Raw genomic sequence first — 26,419 nt, 5'->3', positions numbered from 1 at the left:
GGCTTATGCCTTTCTTACAGTTATCCAAAATTTGCTGTATTACCATTCTTAACCTTGAACAAAATAGCTTGTGAAAAATCGTTCGTATCGCATATAAATATACTGCATGCTCAGAACAGAGCATCAAAACTATTTAATACTGAGTTCACCAATTTATATATCGATTACTTGCGTAGAAATAAACACAATTTTATTTATACGAGTAATTCTAATAAATACAGATATAAGATTAGGAAAGCAACTGAAAATAATAATGTGACTAAAAAGGGAGGTGCTTCGAACGGCAACGGATATCAAGACTTTAGGCAGTGCGTTATAGTCCACAATAAAGCTATCAAGTTCGTATCAATTAAATAACATTAAACTAAAAATAAACAGTTTTATGGTGTTTAACTGATTTGTCATTTCATTCTATTTCAAGGTTTTTTGAGTTCCTGGATAATCTAAATCGAAAGAATTTCGTAATTCAAATGGGACTTAACATGATAGGTATTAGCATCACAGCATTTCAAGTAAGACATATGTATATCTTTCGATAACGTTGTTTGTAAGGACTGTTAAACAAATCGTTATTTTGTTTCCTAGACTGTTGTACACTTGCACGAACCTGATCAAGCTTTCAGATACGGTATTTTCTTTACCGCTCAGAACTTTCATTTGTTCTTTCTCAGTTTACCTGGACAAGTGCTTCTAGATTACAGTTTAGACTTAGCCACTAACATGTAAGTTTCTAACGCGAAGAAAGTTGACGAAAAACGAGCTTCCAAGCAAATCAATTAATATCTGTTTAAAAATTCGTCCAATGTCCATTTAAGAAGTATTCATCATTCAAAATTTGAAAGATATAACACTAGACTTGCCACGATCGACCAAACGACCGTTTTTAAAATTTCGTCTAAAATTTCAAACGTACAATGTTATTTTAGCGACATTTACCTTTACGACCTTTCTTATAGTATACCTACAATGAATTTTTCAATATTCACTTTTATTCTCATTGCTTGTTTTTTTGAGGAAAATGTGTAGTCTGTCTTCCCTATTACTATCGGTTATCTGACCAGTTGAACGATTTATATTTATTTGTAAAAGACGCTACCTCGTAAAAGAGAAAAAGAAAGACTGATCATTAAACTAGTCTTCGTAAGAGTGGGTATACATGAAATGTCGGTAGGTTTAATGTTAAATAAATGGGATTATGTTTGTGTATGCTTATACTGAATTAAAAGTTTTCATGGTTAAATATACAAGAATGTATCAAATAAGTTGATACATTTAAACAATTCCATCAAATTCTGATAGATACATGTCCCAATGGTATCAAACACCGCTGGAAGTACAAAGATTACTCCGTATGATGCAAATAAGATGCAGTAAACCATGTTCCTTGACAGCAGGAGGATTATACGAGATGAACATAGAGAATTTTGGAACGGTATGTAATAGTATGAAGATAATGGAACTATGATTTATCACACATTAGTAGACGAGTATTAATTAATATAAAATTTAATTTTAAGACTTTTAAAACGTGCATGTCGTATTTCACAATGTTGTTGTCAATGAAACAATAACTCCTTGTTACTATTGCTCTGTAAAGTATTCTTTTTCTGTCAGAAGTGCTTTACTGATCGATCGACGTAAATCCAGAGGAAATGTAGTAAAAAGTCGCGATATTACGATAGATACGTATATGTAAATAAAATTGTTACACCGTATGGTTATTCAATGCTATTATTTAAATGTGTTTCTGGACTAGATTTTTACTTGTTCACGGCCATTTCTAAACTGGTTCAACTATCCTATTGTTTGTTTAATACACTTCATCGAAGACAGTTTGTCATTCAAGTTGTGTTGTTCGATCCGTGGTTGATTCTTTCTCGTTCGGATACTGTTGGAATTTGCACGTGGTGTGCCGACTAAACTAAACTCGAAGGACCACCTTCCTTTGAATGAAACTAATGTTTTCGTATTTGGTGTTTATTGAATTTAACAAGTGTTACAGTAACGTTCTAACTATAATTCTGTTACTAATCTGCCGAAGCTCTTCCAAGGTTCGTCTTCAATACTGTGGGATACCGGGCCTGGCCCGAGGTGTCGTATTGCGAGGTATGAATGATCGGTGCGTTATCGCTTTGAATGTGTGTGTGTGTGTGTGTGTGAGGATGTTTGGAAACGCGGCGGGCCGAGAAAGAGACATTAGAGATCAAGACGTCGAAGAGGGCGGATCACCAGGAAAATAAAAGCAGTTTAATTGTTGAAAGTGGCGAGTTTTATTATCGTCCTCTCAATTTCCCACAATACTAAAAGTTGCCGATGAGGCGTAACACACCTAGCCAATCAGTCGACGTACCTTCTCGGGGGGTTGGATCTCCAAAATCCATCGAGTTCAGGTTGTCGCCCACCTGTCAGGGTGCAAACTGGAACCCCCGAAAATGGAAATTTTCCAACACGCGACCAGGGAGCGTGCCCAGGTTCCAGGGCCATTAATCGACCGCGCGACACGTTAATCGCTATTGAGGACGATATAGCAGGGCCCTGGTATGAGTCCCTAATTTGGCTTTAATTTTTAATTATTCTTTAGGGCTCTGACTCCTCGTTTAGCTGCAACCATCAACAAACAAATTGAAATTAGCTATTCTCAAATATAGCGGTGTTTATGAGCGACCGTATTATAAAGCTTGCCAAGTTTCTAACATGTATTAAATTAATAAACAGAATGTTTAGTGGCCAAAATTGAAATGTGAATTTGAGCCCTGAAAATGAAAAAATATGCATTTATCATCAAATTTTGTTTTACTAAATTGAAGTACAAATATTTTAAAAAGTATATTAACTTTCTATTTTCCTAATTCTAATATTGTTATTTTCTAATTATAATTAATCGGATGAATACTTTCTGAGATCTACTGGATGCTACCTGATAAGATTTTATCAAACATATCGGTAGAAAACGTTATATAACTTCACTATTTTCTAAATGAAGGTAATAAATCTTGGACGATAAACAAGGTACGATCTCGCTTAACAGACGCTGAAAAGATCACGTTCTATTACTCGGTAATTACCTATGGAAACAGTATTAATACAAATGCCACAGTTACAATAATCAAAGAGGAATGCACAATAGAAACACAACTATTAAATGTATCCACCTATAAGAAAAAAAAACAACAGAAAGATCCAACAGAAACATAATTGAAAAAAGACATCAGTCATCGTCAAAGCAGCCATTTTAGCAGATAACATTCAGGAAGCTCTCCTCCAAAAAGGAATATAAGGCACTTAAACTTTTCGAACTTCCCAAGATCCATAAACCCAACCTTCTATTCCAACCACGAGTCAGAACAATAAGATTCCTATCATATAATCTTGCCAAATACCTCACCTTTATTCTTAAACTTCTCGCGAAAAAAAAACAGGCGGCCACGTACAAAATTTAACACGCTTCATAATATATCGGCTACATCTCTAAACTCATATAGAGTGATCCTTCTTTTTTTATATTTTTGAGGAAGTTTGGTTAATTGTATGTATGAACATTTAATAACCAGGTTTGCAATGTTCACCTCCAGGTTTCAGGAATTGGGAGGGAAGGAAATGGGGGCGGGATAGCTCCGCGAACAATGAGGAGGGAAAAAGTAGCTCTCATAAACAAGCGATTACTGTATTACTGTTTCTAACAAGTGTTAATTGTCATTATTGTTATTTTTTGACGGTGTAGTCTTAAAAAGTATGGTGTTGAACGTCATTTCAAAAAACGATGAGGTTGAGAATATCACATAATACAGTACCACGAGTGACGTAAAACTATCATTTATATCATCTTCATTTTCAATCTTATCGAAAATATGAAACACCGAAATATGATTATTTTTAATCGGCAACTAGCAGTAGGTATCTTTAATTGGTACTGATATTGCATACATAATGGCAAGTAAATTTATGAAATAGGTCATTGTAAAAGTTTTTTTTCGATGATAAGTCAGTCTTGTATGTGTAATGTGAACGACAGTATACATATCTATATTGTCGACAAGTCACATTGTCTTTCTTATCAATTGATGTTATATTAATTACTACTCTGCTATATTTTACGAAAATTTGGTGACAGATCTCATATATTGCAAAAATATACAAAGATATCTGCTATTTTTTGCTGCTCTACAACTTTGCTAAATTTAATGAAAATCCCTTAATTTCTTGCGATTATGTCATATATGCGCGTAGTAATTGCCATTTACGTACGATCGTGGCTTACGAGCTTTTTATATTGCACGATGATTGGTCGCCTAACTGGCTTGCGCACCAAATGTGGATATGAAAAATATTATAATTTTTCTTAAGTCTCGGCTAACAATAAAATTCTCTTCTCCTTTAGTATATTGTTGGGAACTGGGTAAGAAACTCGTAGACTGTTCGTATATTGCAGGTATAATATATTTTACAGTGGTTTCGACTACTATTCAGTTACAACAACTAGAGTTCTACGATAAGGCGAACGAGGAACGATGTAATGTGAACTGATCGTCGTATTCAAATTCGGACTTAAAATGAGAATAAGTCTATTTTGGGATCTACACAAGGTATTTGGTCACCTCTGAGAAAAAATTTTAATAGAAGATTCCAGAAACCAAAATGAGACGAAAATCAAGAATAGCAATTTGTTGATTGTGGCTTCGTTAAAAAGTTAGTAACGTTTAAAGTTCCGCCTGTGGAACGGCAATCTGCGAAAAGCTGCGTACGCACGAAAGGTTACGGCAGGCCAGTGCCAGTGTTTCTCACACAACATAAAAAATTCTACTTGCCGACATTATCGACAGCATTAGATTTTTGTGTTCACGCCTGGGAACGCGAACACCTTATGTTGAATGAGATTAAACCTGTCCTATGAAAATCCAGAAGGGCATATCGAAATTTGCCCGAAGAGATTTTCATAGAGAGAGGGTATTTGCCCCTTCCAATACGCAATGTTGTGCACAAAAAATCACCCACACGCAATCATACACGCCCCACGATTATCCACAGTGTCCACAACTGCTCACAAATAATCCTTTCAGGCACTAACCACTATGCAATTAAATAAACACGCATCGCGGTTATGTTATTCGTGAGTGGCTATGTGTGCGTGCACTACGATTTTTCCGAGTTACTTACGGATAGAACTGTTATTCATTTTTCAAATACATTTCAATTTAAAAATGTAAGAAGGAATCTTAGAATAAATGAAATTTTCGCATGGATTTGCTTTCACGTCGAACACTGTAACGATTCTAGCAGCTGACTGTGACACAATGTTGTTAGATTTGGCATAATTAAGTGCATCGACGTCAACACTAGTCACCAGTGTGGCCAGATCTGGCATAATTGAGCGCATCGAAATCGACATTAGTAACGACGAACTTCATGTGTACGTGAACTCGGCGCTTCGTACAACATCGGGAAATCGATAAAGAACGCTAGTGTGAGACTTTCCTTCTTGCTCTTCTACAGCTAAAATACGAACTCGCAATAATCGGCATACGATTCCAAGTCTTGGCTGCCCCAGCATTTTTACTTTCCGACCTATGTAAGGTATAAGGAAAATAACACAACGAAAAAAAAATTACGAATATTTGTTTTAACGGAAATACACGTTTGAAGACTTCCTGATCATATTGTGACTAGTAGAAAAAAAGAAATTTTTTTCTGTACCTATGTATGCACATGCATACGTATGCTATTAACATGATTGCGTCTTAACGGCAGAATGAATTTCAATGAAACTTTATATTTAAGTTTTATGTTCTCGTTTTAAGGTCTAATTAGATTTTGAGCGTGATAAGTACCCGGATAAGGATGATTATGCGTCTTATAGTTTTTAACTTATTCCGATACATTGTGTATGTACATTGTTCAGGCGTGCATCCGGGCCCCCGACTTTGTCCACGCGTTTTATGGCTACGGCTAGCGGGCCGACTCTCGAGTCCCCGACCGATCCATTGTTACATAATTCCTACGAAAGCCAGAAACCTTAAAAGCGCACCATTTGCAGCGCACGTGAGCTGCCATCGGCCACTCTAGCATTTTTTTTGGACACAACATTGTTTTCGACACCAGGGACCTCCGGAACTTTCCCCGAACGGAAAATTCCTCGAAAGACTCCCTCATACCTCTTTGTGTAGAGGCGGGAGGGATGTGTGGCAATGCCCATGGAATGACGGGCGCGGGACCTGCCCACCAAAAACTCCACGGTGACCCTGCCGCACGATTTGGGAGGATACCGGGAATCGCTTGTAGCATACTTCCGGTATCCTCCCCTGTATATCGGAACACCCTGTATATCGGAAAGTAGAAATGCTGGGGTAGCCGAGAATTAGAATAGTACAGCCGATTATCGCAATGTAGTATTTCAGCTGCTACAAGAGCAAGAAGGAAAGGCTTACACTCGCCTTCTTTCTCGATTTCCCGAAGTTGTGCGAAATGCCGAGCTCACGTATACGTGGCTCGTGCGGTAGCATATGCCTGCTATCCTCACCACTCCGTTAGATGCTAAGGAAGTTCGTCGTTTCTAGTATCGTCGTCGATGCACTCAATTATGCCAAATCTGGCCACACTGCAGGCCTGTGGTCAATTTTTTTTTCTGTGCGTCTAAACGGTTGAATGAATTTCAATGAAACTTTACATTTAAGTTTTATGTTCTCGTTTCAACGTTTGATTAGATTTTGAGCGTGATCAGCTCCCGGATAATGATGATTATATGGCTTATATACAATTATTTCGATACATATAGATTATTTGTAAAACAATTTTTAAAACGATTTATACAAGGTGTCCCGTAAATGGTGTAAGAACCGGAAATGTAGGGTAGTTGAGTCGATTCTGAACAACAATTTCCTTTGCAAAAATTTCGAATGGGGCTTCGTTTTTGAATTATTAACGAAAAACACTGACGAATCTAAGAGAGCTTCCGCGTCGGGTAGGTAGCAAGATGTGCATCGAAGATACGTCGAGGAACGAATACAAATAATTAAAAATACTACCACTGCAATTGTTACGTCTGCGGATTGGATAAATCAGCCAGCTAAATCGAATTTATTAATTATTTCTATTCGCTGTTTCCAGGGAAGAAGGTATAAAATATGGGAAGATGCTCTCGGAATTTTTAGGAAATTAATCCTTTGCACCCGAGTGACGCTTCTAGCCAGAGTGTTTTAAAATTAAAAAAAGAATTATTTTCAGAAAATTAAAATAAATACGGTAAGAACCATTTGTAACCGTTTGTTATTAAAAACTGTACTGGAAAAACAGACTGGATTTGTGCGTACCGAAACATTCTTCGAATGTAAAAGATTAATAGAGAAATAATTGAAATTCGACTTACCCATTTACCTGCAAGTAGATCTGCTGCACTGACAATAGGGCCCGGTTGGTGCACCACTGTCGATTACGGCAAGGTCGAAGACCCCAACGAGAATCAGCTGGTAGAACGGCCCGGTCACTGCACCCGCTTCTCACCCCGAAAATGTGAAAGTGAAAAGTGCCAATGACCGTGCTGTGAAGTGTTACCCCATCATTGTACAGAGCAATTTCGAGTATATAAGGGCCGAGGTTTCTTACTCAAGAAGCTCAGTTTTTCTAAAACTCTAGTCACAACGTTACTTTGACACTCGAGGCAAGATCGGGCTATAATCTCCATCAGACAACGTACCTACCTTAGCGGTTTTATTAGTAAGTGTTCATTAGACTAATCGAGAGGTAGCTCCCGCGAACGCGCCGCGTAAAAGCTGACATAGAACTTTCGTCGTCAAGGCAACCTAGCAATAGTACTAGTTCTGTTAATTGACCATTGTACTTGAGCATCGATAAGAATATATTCAAGTAGTTATTCTCACTTGCATTATTCACTTAATACAACCCTGAACCCTATTAATAGTAAGACTAGGGGTATCTCACGAACCCGGTACACCTTTACCGCTCGAGGTTTACCATTACGACAGAGCAAGATCCTAAAACTTCCTAAAACCCTACGTGGCTCCCAGGGTATAAAGCGCCTGATTCGTCCACTCTTTCTAGCGGCTCCCAGGGTATAGAGCCTCTGGTTCGTCCGTGAAACCATACATTTTCCTTATAAATCTAACCCCGTGGCTCCCAGGGTATAGAGCCCCTGGTTCATTCGCGTAACCTCTTCCTACGATTCCCAGGGTATAGAGCCCCTGGTTCGTCCGGAACTCCTTTCTCTTTCCTAACTACATATAACTAAAACCACCGGTCTAGCACTGCTCTCGACCGAATCCAGGATCTCGCGCTCGCGCTCGTAACAATACAAAACACTGTCGTCAACCTGCATGAGTCACTGTTGTAACAGCGGTAATTATTTAAAAAAGGGAGGGTCTCACCGATTTCGATGATTTTTTAATATGTTGTAGAAATTAACATTTTGAACAACTTTTTCTTATACATATAACCGCCGCTCGGCCTTAGTTTTCGAGATTTTTCTTCAGAAAGATCGCTGCTACTACAATGAATTTTATCTATACGTACGTGCATGTGGCAGCGTGTGTGTAAGCGTCGAATCACTGATTGTTTATTGTTTCTATAGATACATCGAAGCGGTCGGCAATGGATGCGTATAACGGGTGTGCTTAAAAACTCGATTTAAGTAGAAAAAAAAGTCTAATTCAAACCTTATTTAAACCTAACTATTCTACTTAGTAACTAATATAATGGATTAGGTCTGGGTTAGATTTTCTTACACCGGCCACCGTAAGGCGGTCGGCCACGCATTCATTTTCTATTTCAATTTTCTTTATTGATATTATCAGAAGTGAAAAAGATTTCAGCCATTATTTCGAAAAATTTCATTATTCGATCATTAAAATCATATTGTCGATGGAAGAAGAATTCAGCTAAATAGCCTAAATAATGTATTTGGCGAGTTCCATACTTCGGAATATTCGATATCAGTGCAGAACTAGATTTAGATTGACACACTTTACATTATTTGTTGTTGGTTGTCATTCTGATTAATACAAACAAGAGAAAAAATTGGTGATCGTGGACTGACACATACAGAGTCACAAACATATACAACATATACAGGGTGTTCGTCCACCCCTGGGAAAAATTTTAATGGGGGATTCTAGAGGTCAGAATAAGACGAAAATCAAGAATACTAATTTGTTGATGAAGGCTTCGTTAAAAAGTTATTAACGTTTAAAGTTCCGTCTGTTTTTAATTTTTTTCTCGAAAATGCGCAAGATTTCGGGGGTATGTCTATTTACCAAAAATGATTGTAATCGACCCTCGCAACCGAAAATAATTTTTCCAAAACGATTTGAAATTTTTTTTTTCCGTCGAAAAATTCCACACCTTCTTGAATTTTTTTCTAGAAAATGGGTAGGATTTCGGGGGTATATCTATTCACCAAAAATGATTGTAATCGATCCTCGCAACCGAAAATAATTTTTCCAAAACTATTTGAAATTTTTTTTTTCCGTCGAAAATTTTAGGCATCTAATTAGATTTTCGGTAAGAAATTTTTTTTTCGAAAGTGCGTCGGATTTCGAAGGTATGTATAATGACCAAAAAGAATTGTAATTGACCCCCGCAACCGAAAATAATTTTTTTAGAATGATTTGAAAATTTTTTTTTTCACCGAAAAATTTCAGCACCTACCCGATTTTTTTTCTCGAAAGTGGATAGGATTTCGGAGGTATGTCTATTCACTAAAAATGATTGTAATTGACCCCTCCAACTAAAAGTAATTTTTCCAGAACGATTTGAAATTTTTGAATTTAATTGTTAATAACTTTTTAACGAAGCCTCCATCAACAAATTGGTATTCTTGATTTTCGTCTTATTTTGGCCTCTAGAATCCCCCATTAAAATTTTTCCCAGGGGTGGCCGAACACCCTGCATACAGAATTCATTGTAGTAGCAGCAATCTTTTTGAAGAAAAATCTCGAAAACTAAGGCCAAGCGGCGGTTATATGTATGGGAAAAAGTTGTTCAAAATGTTGATTTCTACAACATATTCAAAAATCATCGACATCAATGAGACTCCCCCTTTTCTAAATAATTATCCTTAAAACGTGTATTTCCGTCAAAAAAAATTTTCGAAATTTTTCTTTCATTATGGTACTTTCCTTGTACTTTACATAGGTCGGAAAGCAAAAATGCTGAGGCAGTCGAGACTTTTTTTTTTTTTTTTTTTTTTTGTCGTGGGGAAAATCTTCGAAAGACTCCCTCCCACCTCCTTGGGGAGAGGTGGGAGGGGTGTGTGGGATTCCCCGCGCCCGTACAACGACAGCCGCGGGACCTACCCACTAAAAACCCCACGGTGACCCTTCGGCACGCTTTGGGAGGATACCGGGAATCGCTCGAAGCATTCTTCCGGTATCCTCCCCGTGCCCGCGCTTTCGCGCCCATCCCCCGGGGGGACAATCGGTCCCCCCAGTAGACACACTGCCTCATAGCGGCGGGACGGGGCCACTCCATCCCGCCGCTATCCGTCCCGGGGCCGCGTTTAGTGGCGGCTGCGAGCCCCAACTCGCAACCGCCCGCGACCCCGTTTCCACCCCTCGGCGGCCGGGCGTTCATGGCCGCACCAGACCGCCGAGGGTGCCTCCCCTTGCGTCGGACCGGTAGGGGGAGGCACTCCTACCCCCCACCGGTCCGACCCGGCGCCGCCTGGCGGGAGGAGGGTCCCCTCAGGACCCCCCTCCCAGACTAGGTCATCCGCCACGCCGAGGCGGCCACCCGCGACGCCTCGCGACCGGGCGACGCCTCGCGACCGGGCGACGACCTCGGGCCACTGCACGAGCGCGAGCTTCAGCGCGCCGCTGAAGCTCGCGCTTCCTCCCCGCGGCCTCCTTCTGCAACATTACGTTCTCGCAGAAGGAGGCCACGGCCCTCCACTTCTCCTCGCTGCCGAGCATGGCGCGCACCACGCCCGGCAGCGAGACATCCCGCCCGACGACGCCGACCAGGACACGGCGCTCCCCCTCCCACGCGGGGCATACCTCCAGGGTATGATCCGCCGTGTCCTGCTCAGCGTCGCAGTGGCAGCAACGCGCCGCCGGCTCCTTCCCTATCCGGCACAGGTATCTTCCGAAGCTGCCATGCCCGGAAAATACCTATGCCATCCGGTAGGTGAGGCTGCCATGGCCTCTGTCCAGCCACTCCTTCAGGAGTGGCCGAACCGCCCCGACAGTCCGGTGCCCCGCGGTTGGCAGAGTCAGCCGCTCCTGCCACGCGAGCAACACGGACTGCCGGGCCTGGCGCTTCAAATCGCCCCAAGCAGGTTCCTGCCCGCCCGGGACCGCCCCCACCCCCGCGCGACGGTCGACGCGGTGCCGGTACATCACCGCGTGCGACCGCGCGAGCAGGTCCATGGGCGGCATCCCCGCTAGAACCGTCGCCGCCTCATGTGACATGGTCCGATACCCGTGGACGACCCTGAGCGCCATGCGCCTCTGCACCCGACGCAGCATAGTCATGCTGCGCCGGGAGGCAGCCAGGTCGTCCGCCCAGACGGGGGCCCCGTATAGGGCCACCGACTGGACCATTGCCACATAGAGGCGACGAACTCGGCCCGCCGGGCCCCCCAGGTTGGGCAGGATCCGGCCCAGAGCCGCAACCATCCTTTCCAACCGGGGGACCAGGCAGCGGAAATGCTCCTCGAAACGCCAGTGGCTATCGAGGATCAGCCCCAGATACCTGATCTGGGGCTTCACCTCGATGTCAGCCCCACCCACCCGGATCAGAGGGGGTGGCGGATCCTGCCGAGGTGAATGAAACGCAATCACCTCGGTCTTATGGACCGCCACCGTCATCCCCATCCCCCTGATCCGGTCGACGACGCGTTGCGACCCCTCCTCCGCGCGACGCATGGCCCTCCCCCAGTGCGCCCCGACGGCCAGCACCATTGTGTCATCCGCATAACACACCGTGCTGACGCCGTCGGGGAGGCCGGCCCGCAACACCGAGTCGTACGCGATGTTCCACAGGAGTCGAGGCAGTCGAGACTTGGAATATGTTGATTGTCGCAAGTTCGTATTTCAGCTGTTACAAGAGCAAGAAGGAAAGTCTCAAACTAGCGTTCTTTATCGATTTCCCGAAGTTGTGCGAAGTGCCGAGCTCACGTACCCATAGCTTGTGCGGTCAGTATATGCTTGCTATCCCCACCACCCCGTTAGATGCTAAGGAAGTTTGTCGTTACTAATGTCGATTTCGATGCGCTCTATACCAGATCTGGCCACACTGGGCCACACCATAGATGCCAGATTCAGCACCCGGTGCGATACTCACACATGGCAGATCACGCGTACGTGAGCTCGTGGAGTTTCGGAAAATCGACAAAGGCAAACTGACACATGCCCTCTTTCTCGATTATTCCGAAGCTGCCCGAAGTAATTTCGGTCCGCCTCGTGGGAGTCGAGAGAGAAAGGCTCACATTTGCCTTCTCGCTCTTAACAACTGAAATCCGACCTCCCGTCTACGGCATACGATTTGGAATCTCGAGCCGTGATTTTCGACTGCCCAGGCATTTTTATTTTCCGACCTATGTAGGCGCACATAAGCAAAGTACCCATAATGGAAAAAAAATTTTGTAAAATTTATTTTACGGAAATACACGTTTTAAGACCCCCTGATCATATTTTAATTATCGAAAAAAGAAATTTTTTTTTATTATTCCTATGTATGAGTGTACATATGTATATTATTAATACGATTGAGTATAAATGGCCGAATGAATTTAAATGGAACTTTACATTTCAGTTTTATGTTCTCATTTCAAAGTCCGATTAGTCTTTGTCTATAATCAGCCCATGGATAATAATGATTATATCTCTTGTTTCATAGTTGTTCCGATACATAGGCGTAATTTATAAAAGATCTTTTAAATGTTTCATATAAATCTTGGGAAGAATTCAATTTTATGTAAGAAAAATTAAATAAACTTTTTCTTTATCTTCTCTAGAAAAGAAAAACTTAAATGAAATCTTATACATTACATGCTTACTTAAATCGCATTGAAAACGAATACCACAAATATTTTAGAATAATGTGCAAAATGGTTTTACTCGCAAAGGGTTAATTGAGAAATAAATGCTTGGTAATTAAAAACAGCAGTAAACAACTTAACCGGCTGGGATTTTCGCTAAAACAAATTGAAAACTCGATTCTAATAAGGGAAAGTTGGAATGGTACCCGATTTTGGGTTAAGTTTTACTGCAAGATATTATTAAAGTTATTACAGCTACTTATCTTCCAGAATAGAACCAAATTCACCAATAATCAGCATGCCGTGAAGGATGAGGTGTTTGATTGCAAGTTCAAGCTTCTTTTGCTCTGCAGGTTCGAACCCTGCTAAAAGAAATCTTTTTTTTCTTAATTATATTTTAATCGTACGCTAAATGTGACATTATATTTTTGTCTGATCTTCGAATATTTTTTTTTAAAGTTGAATTTACCAATTACATTTAACATGTGTTATTTTCAATATATGAAGTACATGAATCTGAATGGTATTTTTCGTAAAAACAGTCAAAACATAAAAATTTTAAAAACCACGTACATCTAATGAGAATTCTGTTCTCACAGAAATTACAAAATTTTGTATTTAACTCTGATGGAAAGGCCGCTTCATTTACATTGATATAATGTGAATGATTTTCGGATTTCGATTTACTTGTACCTCGTACTTTTTACCTTATACTTCAGGTAAAAAGGGATATAACTGGCTAAAACAGTTTTATGATAGTACCTGGTAACTCATGTTACTGTTCTAAAATGAAACGCTGTTTTGTACCTTTAAAAATATTCGACTATGTCCTTTTCAAATTTAAAATCCAACCCATACTTTGTATCATACTGGCAAACGGGATCACTATTCCTTTGTTTTTAAACGGTTTGATGGTGGGAATCTCGTGACTATAGCTCGTATGTACATTAATCAAAAATTAATGTATTCACGAGCTCTTTTTTCATTACGTTAGTTTAAACATTTCAATATTGCACATTGCATAATTAAATAACAGTTTTTTACATTTCCCTCCTGATGGAAGAGACCACCACCTTTCCGTGGTTTCCATTGAGCGGTATCGTGCACATTATTAATTTTTATGGATCGATACAATCATTTTTTTATGCAAAATTAAGCCAAATCAAACATATAATATTTAGTTCGTCATATCAAATTGATACGGTTAACTCAAAATATATCGAGGAAAATCATTATTAATTAATTTCCTCAACTATTAATTCTACTTTTTTGTTTATGTTATAAAAATAAGAACTCTTCTTATTGAAAAATGCCACAGCGTGCACGATACTGGCAAAGAGTGGACTCTCATTTTAATTTATTAATTTTCAATCTTAAAGAATTTTGATTTGGAAAAATCGTATTATTAATATGCATATGTTCGCTCATACATGGGAATAATAAAAAAAAATTTCTTTTTTTTCAATAATTAAAATATGATCAGAGGGTCTTAAAACGTGTATTTCCGTAAAATAAATTTTACAAAATTTTTTTTCCATTATGGGTACTTTGCTTATGTGCGCCTACATAGGTCGGAAAATAAAAATGCCTGGGCAGTCGAAAATCACGGCTCGAGATTCCAAATCGTATGCCGTAGACGGGAGGTCGGATTTCAGTTGTTAAGAGCGAGAAGGCAAATGTGAGCCTTTCTCTCTCGACTCCCACGAGGCGGACCGAAATTACTTCGGGCAGCTTCGGAATAATCGAGAAAGAGGGCATGTGTCAATTTGCCTTTGTCGACTTTCCGAAACTCCACGAGCTCACGTACGCGTGATCTGGCATAGTGTGAGAAAGCACCTTCGGTGCTTTTCTGGCATCTCTGGCATAGATGCCAGATTCAGCACCCGGTGCAATACTCACACATGGCAGATCACGCGTACGTGAGCTCGTGGAGTTTCGGAAAGTCGACAAAGGCAAAGTGACACATACCCTCTTTCTCGATTATTCCGAAGTTGCCCGAAGTAATTTCGGACCGCCTCGTGGGAGTCGAGAGAGAAAGGCTCACATTTGCCTTCTCGCTCTTAACAACTGAAATCCGACCTTCCGTCTACGGCATTCGATTTGGAATATCGAGCCGCGATTCTCGACTCCCAAGGCATTTTTACTTTCCGACCTGTGTAGGTGCATATAAGCAAAGTACCCATAATGAAAAAAAAATTTTGTAAAATTTATTTTACGGAAATACACGTTTTAAGACCCCCTGATCATATTTTAATTATTGAAAAAGAAGAAATTTTTTTTTATTATTTCTATGTATGAGCGTACATATGTATATTATTAATACGATTGAGTATAAATGGCTGAATGAATTTAAATGGAACTTTACATTTAAGTTTTATGTTCTCATTTCAATGTCCGATTAGTCTTTGACTATAATCAGCCCATGGATAATAATGATTATATTTCTTGTTTCATAGTTGTTCCGATACATAGGCGTAATTTATAAAAGATCTTTTAAGTGTTTCATATAAATCTTGGGAAGAATTCAATTTTATGTAAAAAAAATTAAATAAACTTTTTCTTTATCTTCTCTAGAGAAGAAAAACTTAAATGAAATCTTATACATTACATGCTTACTTAAATCGCATTGAAAACGAATACCACAAATGTTTTAGAGTAATGTGCAAAATGGTTTTACTCGCAAAGGGTTACTTGAGAAATAAATGCTTGGTAATTAAAAACAGCAGTAAGCAGCTTAACCGACTAGGATTTTCGCTAAAACAAATTGAAAACTCGGTTCTAACAAGGGAAAGTTGGAATGGTACCCGGTTTTGGGTTAAGTTTTACTGCAAGATATTATTAAAGTTATTACAGCTACTTATTTTTAAAAATAGAACCAAATTCACCAACAACTAACGTGGTGTGAATGGTGAGGTGTTTGGCTGCAAGTTCGAGCTTCTTTTGCTCTGCAGGTTCAAACCTTGCTAAAAGAAATCTTTTTTTTTTAATTATATTTTAATCGTATACTAAATGTGACATTATATTTTTGTCTGATCTTCCAATATTTTTTTTTAAAGTTGAATTTACCAATTACATTTAACATGTGTTATTTTCAATATATGAAGTACATGAATCTGGATGGTATATTTCGTAAAAACAGTCAAAACATAAAAATTTTAAACACCACGTACATCTAATGAAAATTCTGTTTTCACAGAAATTACAAAATTTTGTATTTAACTCTGATGGAAAGGCCGCTACATTTACATTGATATAATGTGAATGATTTTCGGATTTCGATTTACTTGTACCTCGTACTTTTTACCTTGTACTTCAGGTAAAAAGGGATATAACTGGCTAAAACAGTTTTATGATAGTACCTGCTAACTCATGTTACTGTTCTAAAATGAAACGCTATGTTTTGTACCTTTCAAAATATTCGACTATGTCCTTTTAAAATTTAAAATCCAACCCATACTTTGTATCATACTGGCAAACGGGATCACTATTCCTTTGTTTTTAAACGGTTTGATGGTGGGGATCTCGTGACTATTGCTCGTATGTACATTAATCAAAAATTAATGTATCTACGAGCTCTTTTTTCATTACATTAGTTGAAACATTTCAATATTGCACATTGCATAATTAAATAACAATTTTTTACATTTCCCTCCTGATGGAAGAGACCACCACTTTCCCGTGGTTTCCATTGAACGGTATCGTGCACGTTATTAATTTTTATGGATCGATACAATCATTTTTTTATGCAAAATTAAGCCAAATCAAACATATAATATTTAGTTCGTCATAACAAATTGATACGGTTAACTCAAAATATATCGAGGAAAATCATTATTAATTAATTTCCGCAACTATTAATTCTACTTTTTTGTTTGTTATAAAAATAAGAACTCTTCTTATTGAAAAATGCCACAACGTGCACGATACTGGCAAAGAGTGGACTCTCATTTTAATTTATTAATTTTCAATCTTAAAGAATTTTGATTTGGAAAAATCGTATTATTAATATGCATATGTACGCTCATACATGGGTATAATAAAAAAAAATTTCTTTTTTTTCAATAATTAAAATATGATCAGGGGGTCTTAAAACGTGTATTTCCGTAAAATAAATTTTACAAAATGTTTTTTCCATTATGGGTACTTTGCTTATGTGCGCCTACATAGGTCGGAAAATAAAAATGCCTGGGCAATCGAAAATCACGGCTCGAGATTCCAAATCGTATGCCGTAGACGGGAGGTCGGATTTCAGTTGTTAAGAGCGAGAAGGCAAGTGCGGGCCTTTCTCTCTCGACTCCCACGAGGCGGACCGAAATTACTTCGGGCAGCTTCGGAATAATCGAGAAAGAGGGTATGTGTCACTTTGCCTTTGTCGACTTTCCGAAACTCCACGAGCTCACGTACGCGTGATCGAGCATAGTGTGAGAAAGCACCTTCGGTGCTTTTCTGGCATCTCTGGCATAGAGCGCATCGAAATCGATTGTTGCCGAACACGTGGTCGGTGGGTTAGGGAAATCAGGTTGTGGGACGGTGCCCGTGGAGCGCTGAACCGCTCTGCTCGGCGAGACGCGCGGAAATCAAACAACTCGATACGTTAAGAATACTTCAACAACTTTATTCAGTACTGTTCTTTAGATATTTCTAAATAGCGATTGAAAACGTTCTCTAGCGCAGGACGATAGCTCGTATAGACTGAGAGAGCGCCCGGCCACGCAGGGCTCGGTCTTATATATCCAGCGTCCCGATCTGCGTTTGTTTTTCCTTTCCCCGGTTGCCAAGTTCTCGGCGCGTGCCATGGAATATTCCCGATCCTTCGAGCGAGAACCGGTGACTTGGCCAACCGATCGATTCTTACACACACACATATGCGCGCCACAAGCATACAGCCTACCTCTAACGGTCAAAACTACATTGTATACACAAAGTATCGGCAATGGTCTACAAATGCTCGGTTTGCGCCTAGATTTCCTCGCGTTGAATTTCCTACAATAATAATACGCATTACAATACGCGAGTTCGTTTGAATCTCCCTCGCTCAAATCGCAGCCTCGATGGTGATAAAACCAGTTCCAGCAATTTCCCGTCGCGCCGCTGTATGTATATAGACCCTACGTCATGCAAATGCGTAACACGACATTAGTAACGACAAACTATGGGTACGTGAGCTCGGCACTTCGCACAACTTCGGGAAATCGATAAAGAACGCTAGTGTGAGACTTTCCTTCTTGCTCTTGTAACAGCTGAAATACGAACTTGCGACAATCGACATATTCCAAGTCTCGACTGCCTCAGTATTTTTGCTTTCCGACCTATGTAAAGTACAAGGAAAGTATCATAATGAAAGAAAAATTTCGAAAATTTTTTTTAACGGAAATACACGTTTTAAGGGTAATTATTTAGAAAAGGGGGATTCTCACCGATGTCGATGATTTTTGAATATGTTGTAGAAATCAACATTTTGAACAACTTTTTCCCATACATATAACCGCTGCTTGGCCTTAGTTTTCGAGATTTTTCTTCAAAAAGATTGCTGCTACTACAATGAATTCTGTATATATGTACAGTTACCCAAGAAAGTGTCCATACACCGCAACACGTTCAGTTTAAACAATAAAAACTTTGATTATAGAAGGCTAGTTAACTATGGAAGGCACACATGCAGTTAAGGAATTAACTCAGCTTTTAGATAGTATGAATTTTATTGTAATTTAAATAAAAATACAACAGACAAATGTTAAATGCCGAATGAAGTAAGAAAATCAGCGAGAAAAAAGTGTTCATACAGAATTTTGTTTATATGTGAATCAGTCATATTTATAGTAATTAATATTTTGTAGGATATCTGTTATTATCAATAATCGCTTGTAATCACCTGGGCATAGATTCAATTAAATTATTTGTTACATTTCTCTTCATTTTTTGCCATTCCTCTTGCAAAGCATTTGTTAAATCATTTTTATTTGAAATTTTATATTTTTGCAAACGATGTTTCAATTCTTGCCATATATGCTCAATTGGATTTATGTCCGGTGATTGCGGAGGAGTTTCCAGAACGTGAGGCGTATTGTATAAAAGCCATTCTCTAATTAAATGAGTCTTGTGAATGGGAGCGTTATCTTGCTGAAAATAGTAATTATCAGAAAGACCTAATTTCCGTGCGCTGTCTTTCAAATTTGATTTTAAAATATCTAAATATTTATATTGGTCTATTATTCCATCAATGAGATGCAAGTTTTCCAGGCCATTTGCGGCCATACAGCCTCATACCGTAAGGCTACTTCCACTATGTTTGACTGTAGGTCTACTATTTTTGGGCCTTAAAGATTCTCCCTTTTTTCTGTACATTAATTTTCGTCCATCTGAACCCCAAGTATTAAAATTGCTCTTGTCTGAGAAAATAACTTGCTTCCAAAACTCTAATGATTTATTTATGTAAATTTTTGCGAAATTAAGTCTTTTTTCTCTATTCACCTTATTGACGTAGGGTTTTTTCCTCGCTACTCGTGCGAAATAACCTGATTCTTTAAGTTTGTTTGACAAACTTCGTTTTTGGACAAATTTTGTTACCAGTTCTTGCTTCTAATTCTGCTGCGATTTTAGGTACGCTTTCAAATGGATTTTCTTTTATTTTCTTTGTAATAAATCTTTCATTCCTTTCAGTTAACTTACTCGGTCTCCCGGAACGATGCATATTTTCAATTAATCCTGTACTTTTGTACCTATTAACTATATATTGTATACTAGCATGACTACTTTTTACCATTTCACCAATCTCACGAAGTGATTTCCCACTTTTCCATAATTCAATTATAATTTTTTTTCCCTCTATTGTAGTTTCCTTATTTTTAGCACTCATTATGATACAAACTATGATTCTTTAACAAACCACGCTAACAATTAACGAAATGCTATGAAACAAAAGAAACAGAAATAAAAGAAAGACGAGATTCTCCCAAGATTTTGAGTGTTATTGGTATATTTCGCCAATAGATATCACGTATGAATACTTTTTTCTCGCTGATTTTCTTACTTCATTCAGCATTTGAGATTTGTCTGTTGTATTTTTATTTAAATCATAATCAAATTCATACTATCTGAAAGCTAAATTAATTTCCCAACTGTATATGTGCCTTTCACAGCTAAGTAGCCTTTTATAATCAGAGTTATTATTGTTTAAAGTGAATGTATTGCGGTGTATGGATACTTCTTTCGGTAACTGTATATGTTTGTGACTCTGTATGTGTCAGTCCACGATCACCAATTTTTTCTCTTGTTTGTATTAATCAGAATGACAACCAACAACAAATAATGTAAAGTGTGTCAAGCTAAATCTAGTTCTGCACTGATATCGAATATTCCGAAGTATGGAACTCGTCAAATACATTATGTAGGCTATTTAGCTGAATTCTTCTTCCATCGACAATATGATTTTAATGATCGAATAATGAAATTTTTCGAAATAATGGCTGAAATCTTTTTCACTTCTGATAATATCAATAAAGAAAATTGAAATAGAAAATGAATGCGTGGCCGACCGCCTTACGGTGGCCGGTGTAAGAAAATCTAACCCAGACCTAATCCATTATATTAGTTACTAAGTAGAATAGTTAGGTTTAAATAAGGTTTGAGTTAGACTTTTTTTTCTACTTAAATCGAGTTTTTAAGCACACCCGTTATACGCATCCATTGCCGACCGCTTCGATGTATCTATAGAAACAATAAACAATCAGTGATTCGACGCTTACACACACGCTGCCACATGTACGTACGTATAGATAAAATTCATTGTAGTAGCAGCGATCTTTCTGAAGAAAAATCTCGAAAACTAAGGCCGAGCGGCGGTTATATGTATAAGAAAAAGTTGTTCAAAATGTTAATTTCTACAACATATTAAAAAATCATCGAAATCGGTGAGACCCTCCCTTTTCTAAATAATTACCGCTGTTGCAGCAGTGACTCATGCAGGTTGACGACAGTGTTTTGTATTGTTACGAGCGCGAGATCCTGGATTCGGTCGAGAGCAGTGCTAGACCGGTGGTTTTAGTTATATGTAGTTAGGAAAGAGAAAGGAGTTCCGGACGAACCAGGGGCTCTATACCCTGGGAATCGTAGGAAGAGGTTACGCGAATGAACCAGGGGCTCTATACCCTGGGAGCCACGGGGTTAGATTTATAAGGAAAATGTATGGTTTCACGGACGAACCAGAGGCTCTATACCCTGGGAGCCGCTAGAAAGAGTGGACGAACCAGGCGCTTTATACCCTGGGAGCCACGTAGGGTTTTAGGAAGTTTTAGGATCTTGCTCTGTCGTAATGGTAAACCTCGAGCGGTAAAGGTGTACCGGGTTCGTGAGATACCCCTAGTCTTACTATTAATAGGGTTCAGGGTTGTATTAAGTGAATAATGCAAGTGAGAATAACTACTTGAATATATTCTTATCGATGCTCAAGTACAATGGTCAATTAACAGAACTAGTACTATTGCTAGGTTGCCTTGACGACGAAAATTCTATGTCAGCTTTTACGCGGCGCGTTCGCGGGAGCTACCTCTCGATTAGTCTAATGAACACTTACTAATAAAACCGCTAAGGTAGGTACGTTGTCTGATGGAGATTATAGCCCGATCTTGCCTCGAGTGTCAAAGTAACGTTGTGACTAGAGTTTTAGAAAAACTGAGCTTCTTGAGTAAGAAACCTCGGCCCTTATATACTCGAAATTGCTCTGTACAATGATGGGGTAACACTTCACAGCACGGTCATTGGCACTTTGCACTTTCACATTTTCGGGGTGAGAAGCGGGTGCAGTGACCGGGCCGTTCTACCAGCTGATTCTCGTTGGGGTCTTCGACCTTGCTGTAATCGACAGTGGTGCACCAACCGGGCCCTATTGTCAGCGCAGCAGATCTACTTGCAGGTAAATGGGTAAGTCGAATTTCAATTATTTCTCTATTAATCTTTTACATTCGAAGAATGTTTCGGTACGCACAAATCCAGTCTGTTTTTCCAGTACAGTTTTTAATAACAAACGGTTACAAATGGTTCTTACCGTATTTATTTTAATTTTCTGAAAATAATTCTTTTTTTAATTTTAAAACACTCTGGCTAGAAGCGTCACTCGGGTGCAAAGGATTAATTTCCTAAAAATTCCGAGAGCATCTTCCCATATTTTATACCTTCTTCCCTGGAAACAGCGAATAGAAATAATTAATAAATTCGATTTAGCTGGCTGATTTATCCAATCCGCAGAGGTAACAATTGCAGTTGTGGGTGACAGAGTGTGGGTGACAGTGTGGGTGATGAAAGAATCGCAAAGATAAACACTGCCGAAAGGCAAGCGACCGCGAGAGCGAGAGTGAGAGAGAGAGTGAGAGCGTACGCGCGAGCGAGAGAAGTGTAAAGGGCAATAGACGCCGAAATCGGTGTGGCAATGAACGTGTGCGAGAACCCAAAATATAAGGAAGCGAACGATAGAAGACAGGTTCAGAGTGTATTATGCGAGCGTGACGTATAGAGAAATTGTGAAATAAAAAACCTGTGAGTGCACCGAGATTACGAGGGATAATTCTCTAAATCGACATCACGAAACCATATCCCTACAAATTGGGGGCTCAGCCGGGATTTAACGAAATCAGAGGTGAAATTCGGTGCAACAATCTTGTTAAGTCAAGATCTAATCCAAGTATGGAGCAATACAGTGGGTTTACGGTGCAACAACTAAAAGATAAATTGCGAGAGTTAGGACAACCTACCGCGGGCCCAAAAATAGAGCTTGTCGCCAGGCTCGACAGGCATGAACGTCGAGGCGGAAGGGCTGGCAGCACCCGCACCTGAAATCATACAGGTGCCGATGGCTGCGGACTATCGCGGAGAGGACGAGATAAGGACCGAGTGGATGCAACGTGAGATGGAGATGGCTCGGAGGGAACGCGACATGATGCAGAAGGAGCTGGAAATAGCGAGACGAGAGATCGAGGTGATGCAGCAAATGCAGCAGTTGCATTTGGCGGCAAATTCAGCTCGACCAGCGATGGAGGAAGTCAGGCTGCGTCAAGACATTTTACAAACATCGACGCCCGAAGAGACACATCGAACACGGATAAGCGTAACGGTGATCGCCGAATTGCTAAGCCATTTCGATGGTAACGGGCCTTACGAGCATTGGGAACGGCAATTCGAGCTACTACGAGGTGCGCACCAGCTAACGAATTGTGAAGCGATGATTTTGCTGGGATCGCGACTGAGGGGGAAAGCAATGGAGTGGTTCCACTCTAGACCAGAATACGTCACGATGCCCGTGGACGAGTTATTAAAGGAAATGCGAGGGATGTTCCACCATCTCCCGAGCAGAGTGGCCAGGAAAAGGGAATTTGAGCAACGACATTGGAGATACGGTGAGCGTTTCAGCGATTATTATCACCAGAAGTTGATTTTAGGGAACCGTGTACCCATCGACGATGACGAAATTATCGAGTATCTTCTTGAGGGAATTCCGGATCTAACCCTACGGAACCAGGCCCGCATCGAAAGGTTCAGGACGAAGGCCTATCTTTTCGCTGCATTTGAGAAGGTGGTGCTACCGCCGAGAGCCGATGCCAGTAGAACTTCGAGGAAAACCACGGGGGTGGACGGGTACGTGGAACAGCAGCAGATCATCGAGAGGTGCCACAACTGCGGAGGGAGAGGTCATCGAGCAGCCAAATGCCCAGCAAAGGACAGAGGGGCGAAGTGCTTTCATTGCCGAGAGTTTGGACACATCGCGTCCAGATGCCCACGAAAGACGTCAGCTGCAGTGGACAGCCATTTTGCCGAAACAACTGCGAAAGGGAAGTACATTAAGTCCGTAACAATAAATAATTCAGAAATTACTGCTCTCATCGATACCGGGAGCGATGTAACGCTGATGCGAGCGGACGCGTACGATAGAATAGGCGCGCCGCGTATAGAGTATAACCAAGTAAGCTTCGATGGTATAGGCTCGGTTTCAAATAAAACTTTAGGAGGGTTCACAACCACCATCGAGATCGACGGGTCGTTGTACACTATTATGGCACACGTTGTGCCCGAATCGCTCATGCGGCATAGCCTTTTGCTGGGGGCTGATTTCCTAAATAACGTACAACTAACTATCGAGCACGGGCGTGTCGAGATCCAGCAGCTGAGCAGAGTTCAGCCGACGGAAAACGACCTGACCGAAGTATTGCAAATAAACGTGTGCGAAGAAGCAAGACGAGTGGATATATCCCACATAAAAAATTCCGAGACCGCGAGCCGTGTGATGTCTATGGTGGATGGTTACGAAGCAAAGAAAATACGTGAGGTAGGGGTCGAAATGGCAATTATCTTAAAAGACGAAGAACCCGTTTATCAGCGAGCTAGGCGTCTATCCGCGGTAGAACGAGACGAGGTAAATGCGCATATACGAGAGTGGTTGCGCGACGGGATCATTCAACCCTCATTGTCAGATTTTGCGAGTCCGGTCGTTCTAGTGCGGAAGAAGGACGGGTCGTCACGACTATGCGTCGATTACAGGCAGCTCAATCAGAAAGTTATCAAAGATCGCTATCCGCTCCCTCTAATAGATGATCAGCTGGATGCGTTGCAAGGTGCAAGGGTTTATAGCACGCTGGATTTAAAAAATGGATTCTTCCATGTCGCGATAAAGCCTGAGAGTAGAAAATACACGGCGTTCATCGTACCGGATGGACAATACGAGTTTCTAAGAGTGCTCTTCGGTCTTTGCAACTCGCCAGCTCTGTTTCAGAAATTTATAAACACCGCGTTCCGAGCCCTAATTAATGAGAAAGTAATGCTAACGTATCTGGATGACCTAATTGTTCCGTCAGTAGATATAGAGTCCGGTCTTGAGAAGTTGTACAGGGTATTAGAAACAGCGAGTGAGGTAGGTCTGGTGATTAACTGGAAGAAATGCCAGTTGTTACAAACGAAGGTAGAATTCTTGGGTCATCTAATTGAAAATCAGACTGTTTCCTAGGACTAACAGGATATTTCAGGAAGTTCGTTAGCCATTACTCGTTAATCGCCAGACCACTCACCGACCTCCTAAAGTCAGGCGAAAAATTTCGATTCGAAAGCGAGCACCTGCTAGCGTTCGAGCAATTGAAACAAGCACTGGCCAATAAACCCGTGTTAAAATTGTACAGAGTAGGCGTTGAGACCGAGCTTCATACGGACGCATCGAAATTCGGATTCGGGAGCATTTTATTGCAGCGCGATAGTGTTGACGGGGCGTTACATCCCGTATATTACGCAAGTGGTAAAACGAGCACTGCCGAAGCTAACTATACCAGTTATGAATTAGAATGTTTGGCGATTATCAAGTCTCTTCGAAAGTTCCGCGTATACCTACTGGGTATACCGTTTAAAATAGTGACAGATTGCCGCGTGTTCGCCCTAACAATGCGAAAAAAGGATCTTTGCGTGCGTGAGGCGCGATGGGCGCTGTTGCTCGAAGAATTCCAATACACGATTGAGCACCGTTCGGGAAACAGTATGCGACACGTAGATGCACTTAGCCGCTACCCTCTGCCCGAATGCATGTTAGTTAAAGAAAGCGATGATAGTATAAATGCGCGTCTAAAGAAAGCCCAAGCGTCGGACGAGGGTATTCGCAAACTACTCGATGCAATAAAGGAAAAACCGATCGATGGATATTGCGTGCAAAGCGATCTGTTATTTAAGTCTGTTGATAGCGACTATAAGCTAGTCGTACCGCGGTCAATGCAAACTAGCGTAATTAGGAGAGCTCACGAGGTCGGACATTTCGCTGTCGGGAAAACGGAGGCAATCGTCAAACGAGACTATTGGTTTGCGCACATGAAACCAAAAATCGAAAGGGTAATAGAGAATTGCGTTAGTTGTATCCTCGCAGAACGGAAGCACGGAAAAGGGGAAGGCTTTCTGCACCCGGTGCAAAAAGGCGAAACCCCCTTAGATACGTTTCATGTAGATCACGTGGGACCGCTTATGTCAACTAGAAAGAGTTATAAGCACATTTTCCTGGTTGTCGACGGTTTTGCCAAATTTGTATGGCTGTACGCGACCAAAAGCACCACGTCCGCCGAGGTAATAGATAGACTTAGAAAGCAGTCCGCAATCTTCGGGAACCCGCGTCGCATTATATCCGATCGCGGTACGGCCTTTACCTCCGGGGAATTCAGAAATTATTGCGCAACAGAGGGAATAGAACATATAACAATCACCACCGGAATGCCGCGGAGTAATGGGCAAGTAGAGAGGATAAACCGGATCCTAATACCCATCCTAACAAAACTCGCAGCCTCTCGCCCGGACGAATGGTACAAACATCTCGACCGTTGTCAGAAGTTTTTAAACGCTACGGCTAGTCGAAGCACAGGGATGACTCCGTTTCGGGTAATGTTCGGGGTTAATATGCGGCTGCGGAATGACTTACCTCTG

General features: G+C 40.6%; 2 protein-coding genes across 2 annotated transcripts; both read left to right on the top strand.

The window, feature by feature from the left end:
* Positions 1–221: 221 nt before the first annotated feature.
* LOC143351380 (odorant receptor 65a-like) lies at positions 222–1,571 on the top strand (the record flags this gene model as incomplete). Its single annotated transcript, XM_076782847.1, has 5 exons — positions 222–338; positions 422–512; positions 586–722; positions 1,300–1,432; positions 1,518–1,571. Coding segments are annotated over 5 exons (532 nt in total), but the record flags the coding sequence as incomplete, so codon positions are not given.
* A 21,201-nt stretch (positions 1,572–22,772) lies between these two features.
* Positions 22,773–26,065, top strand: LOC143351379 (uncharacterized; the record flags this gene model as incomplete). The annotated part of the gene is made up of 2 exons (XM_076782845.1): positions 22,773–24,876; positions 24,975–26,065. Coding segments are annotated over exons 1-2 (3,195 nt in total), but the record flags the coding sequence as incomplete, so codon positions are not given.
* Between the last annotated feature and the right edge of the window lie 354 nt (positions 26,066–26,419).

This window comes from Colletes latitarsis, unplaced genomic scaffold (assembly GCF_051014445.1).
Source record: "Colletes latitarsis isolate SP2378_abdomen unplaced genomic scaffold, iyColLati1 scaffold0148, whole genome shotgun sequence".
NCBI classification, from domain to species: domain Eukaryota; kingdom Metazoa; phylum Arthropoda; class Insecta; order Hymenoptera; family Colletidae; genus Colletes; species Colletes latitarsis.
This window is presented reverse-complemented; position numbering and strand designations above follow the sequence as displayed.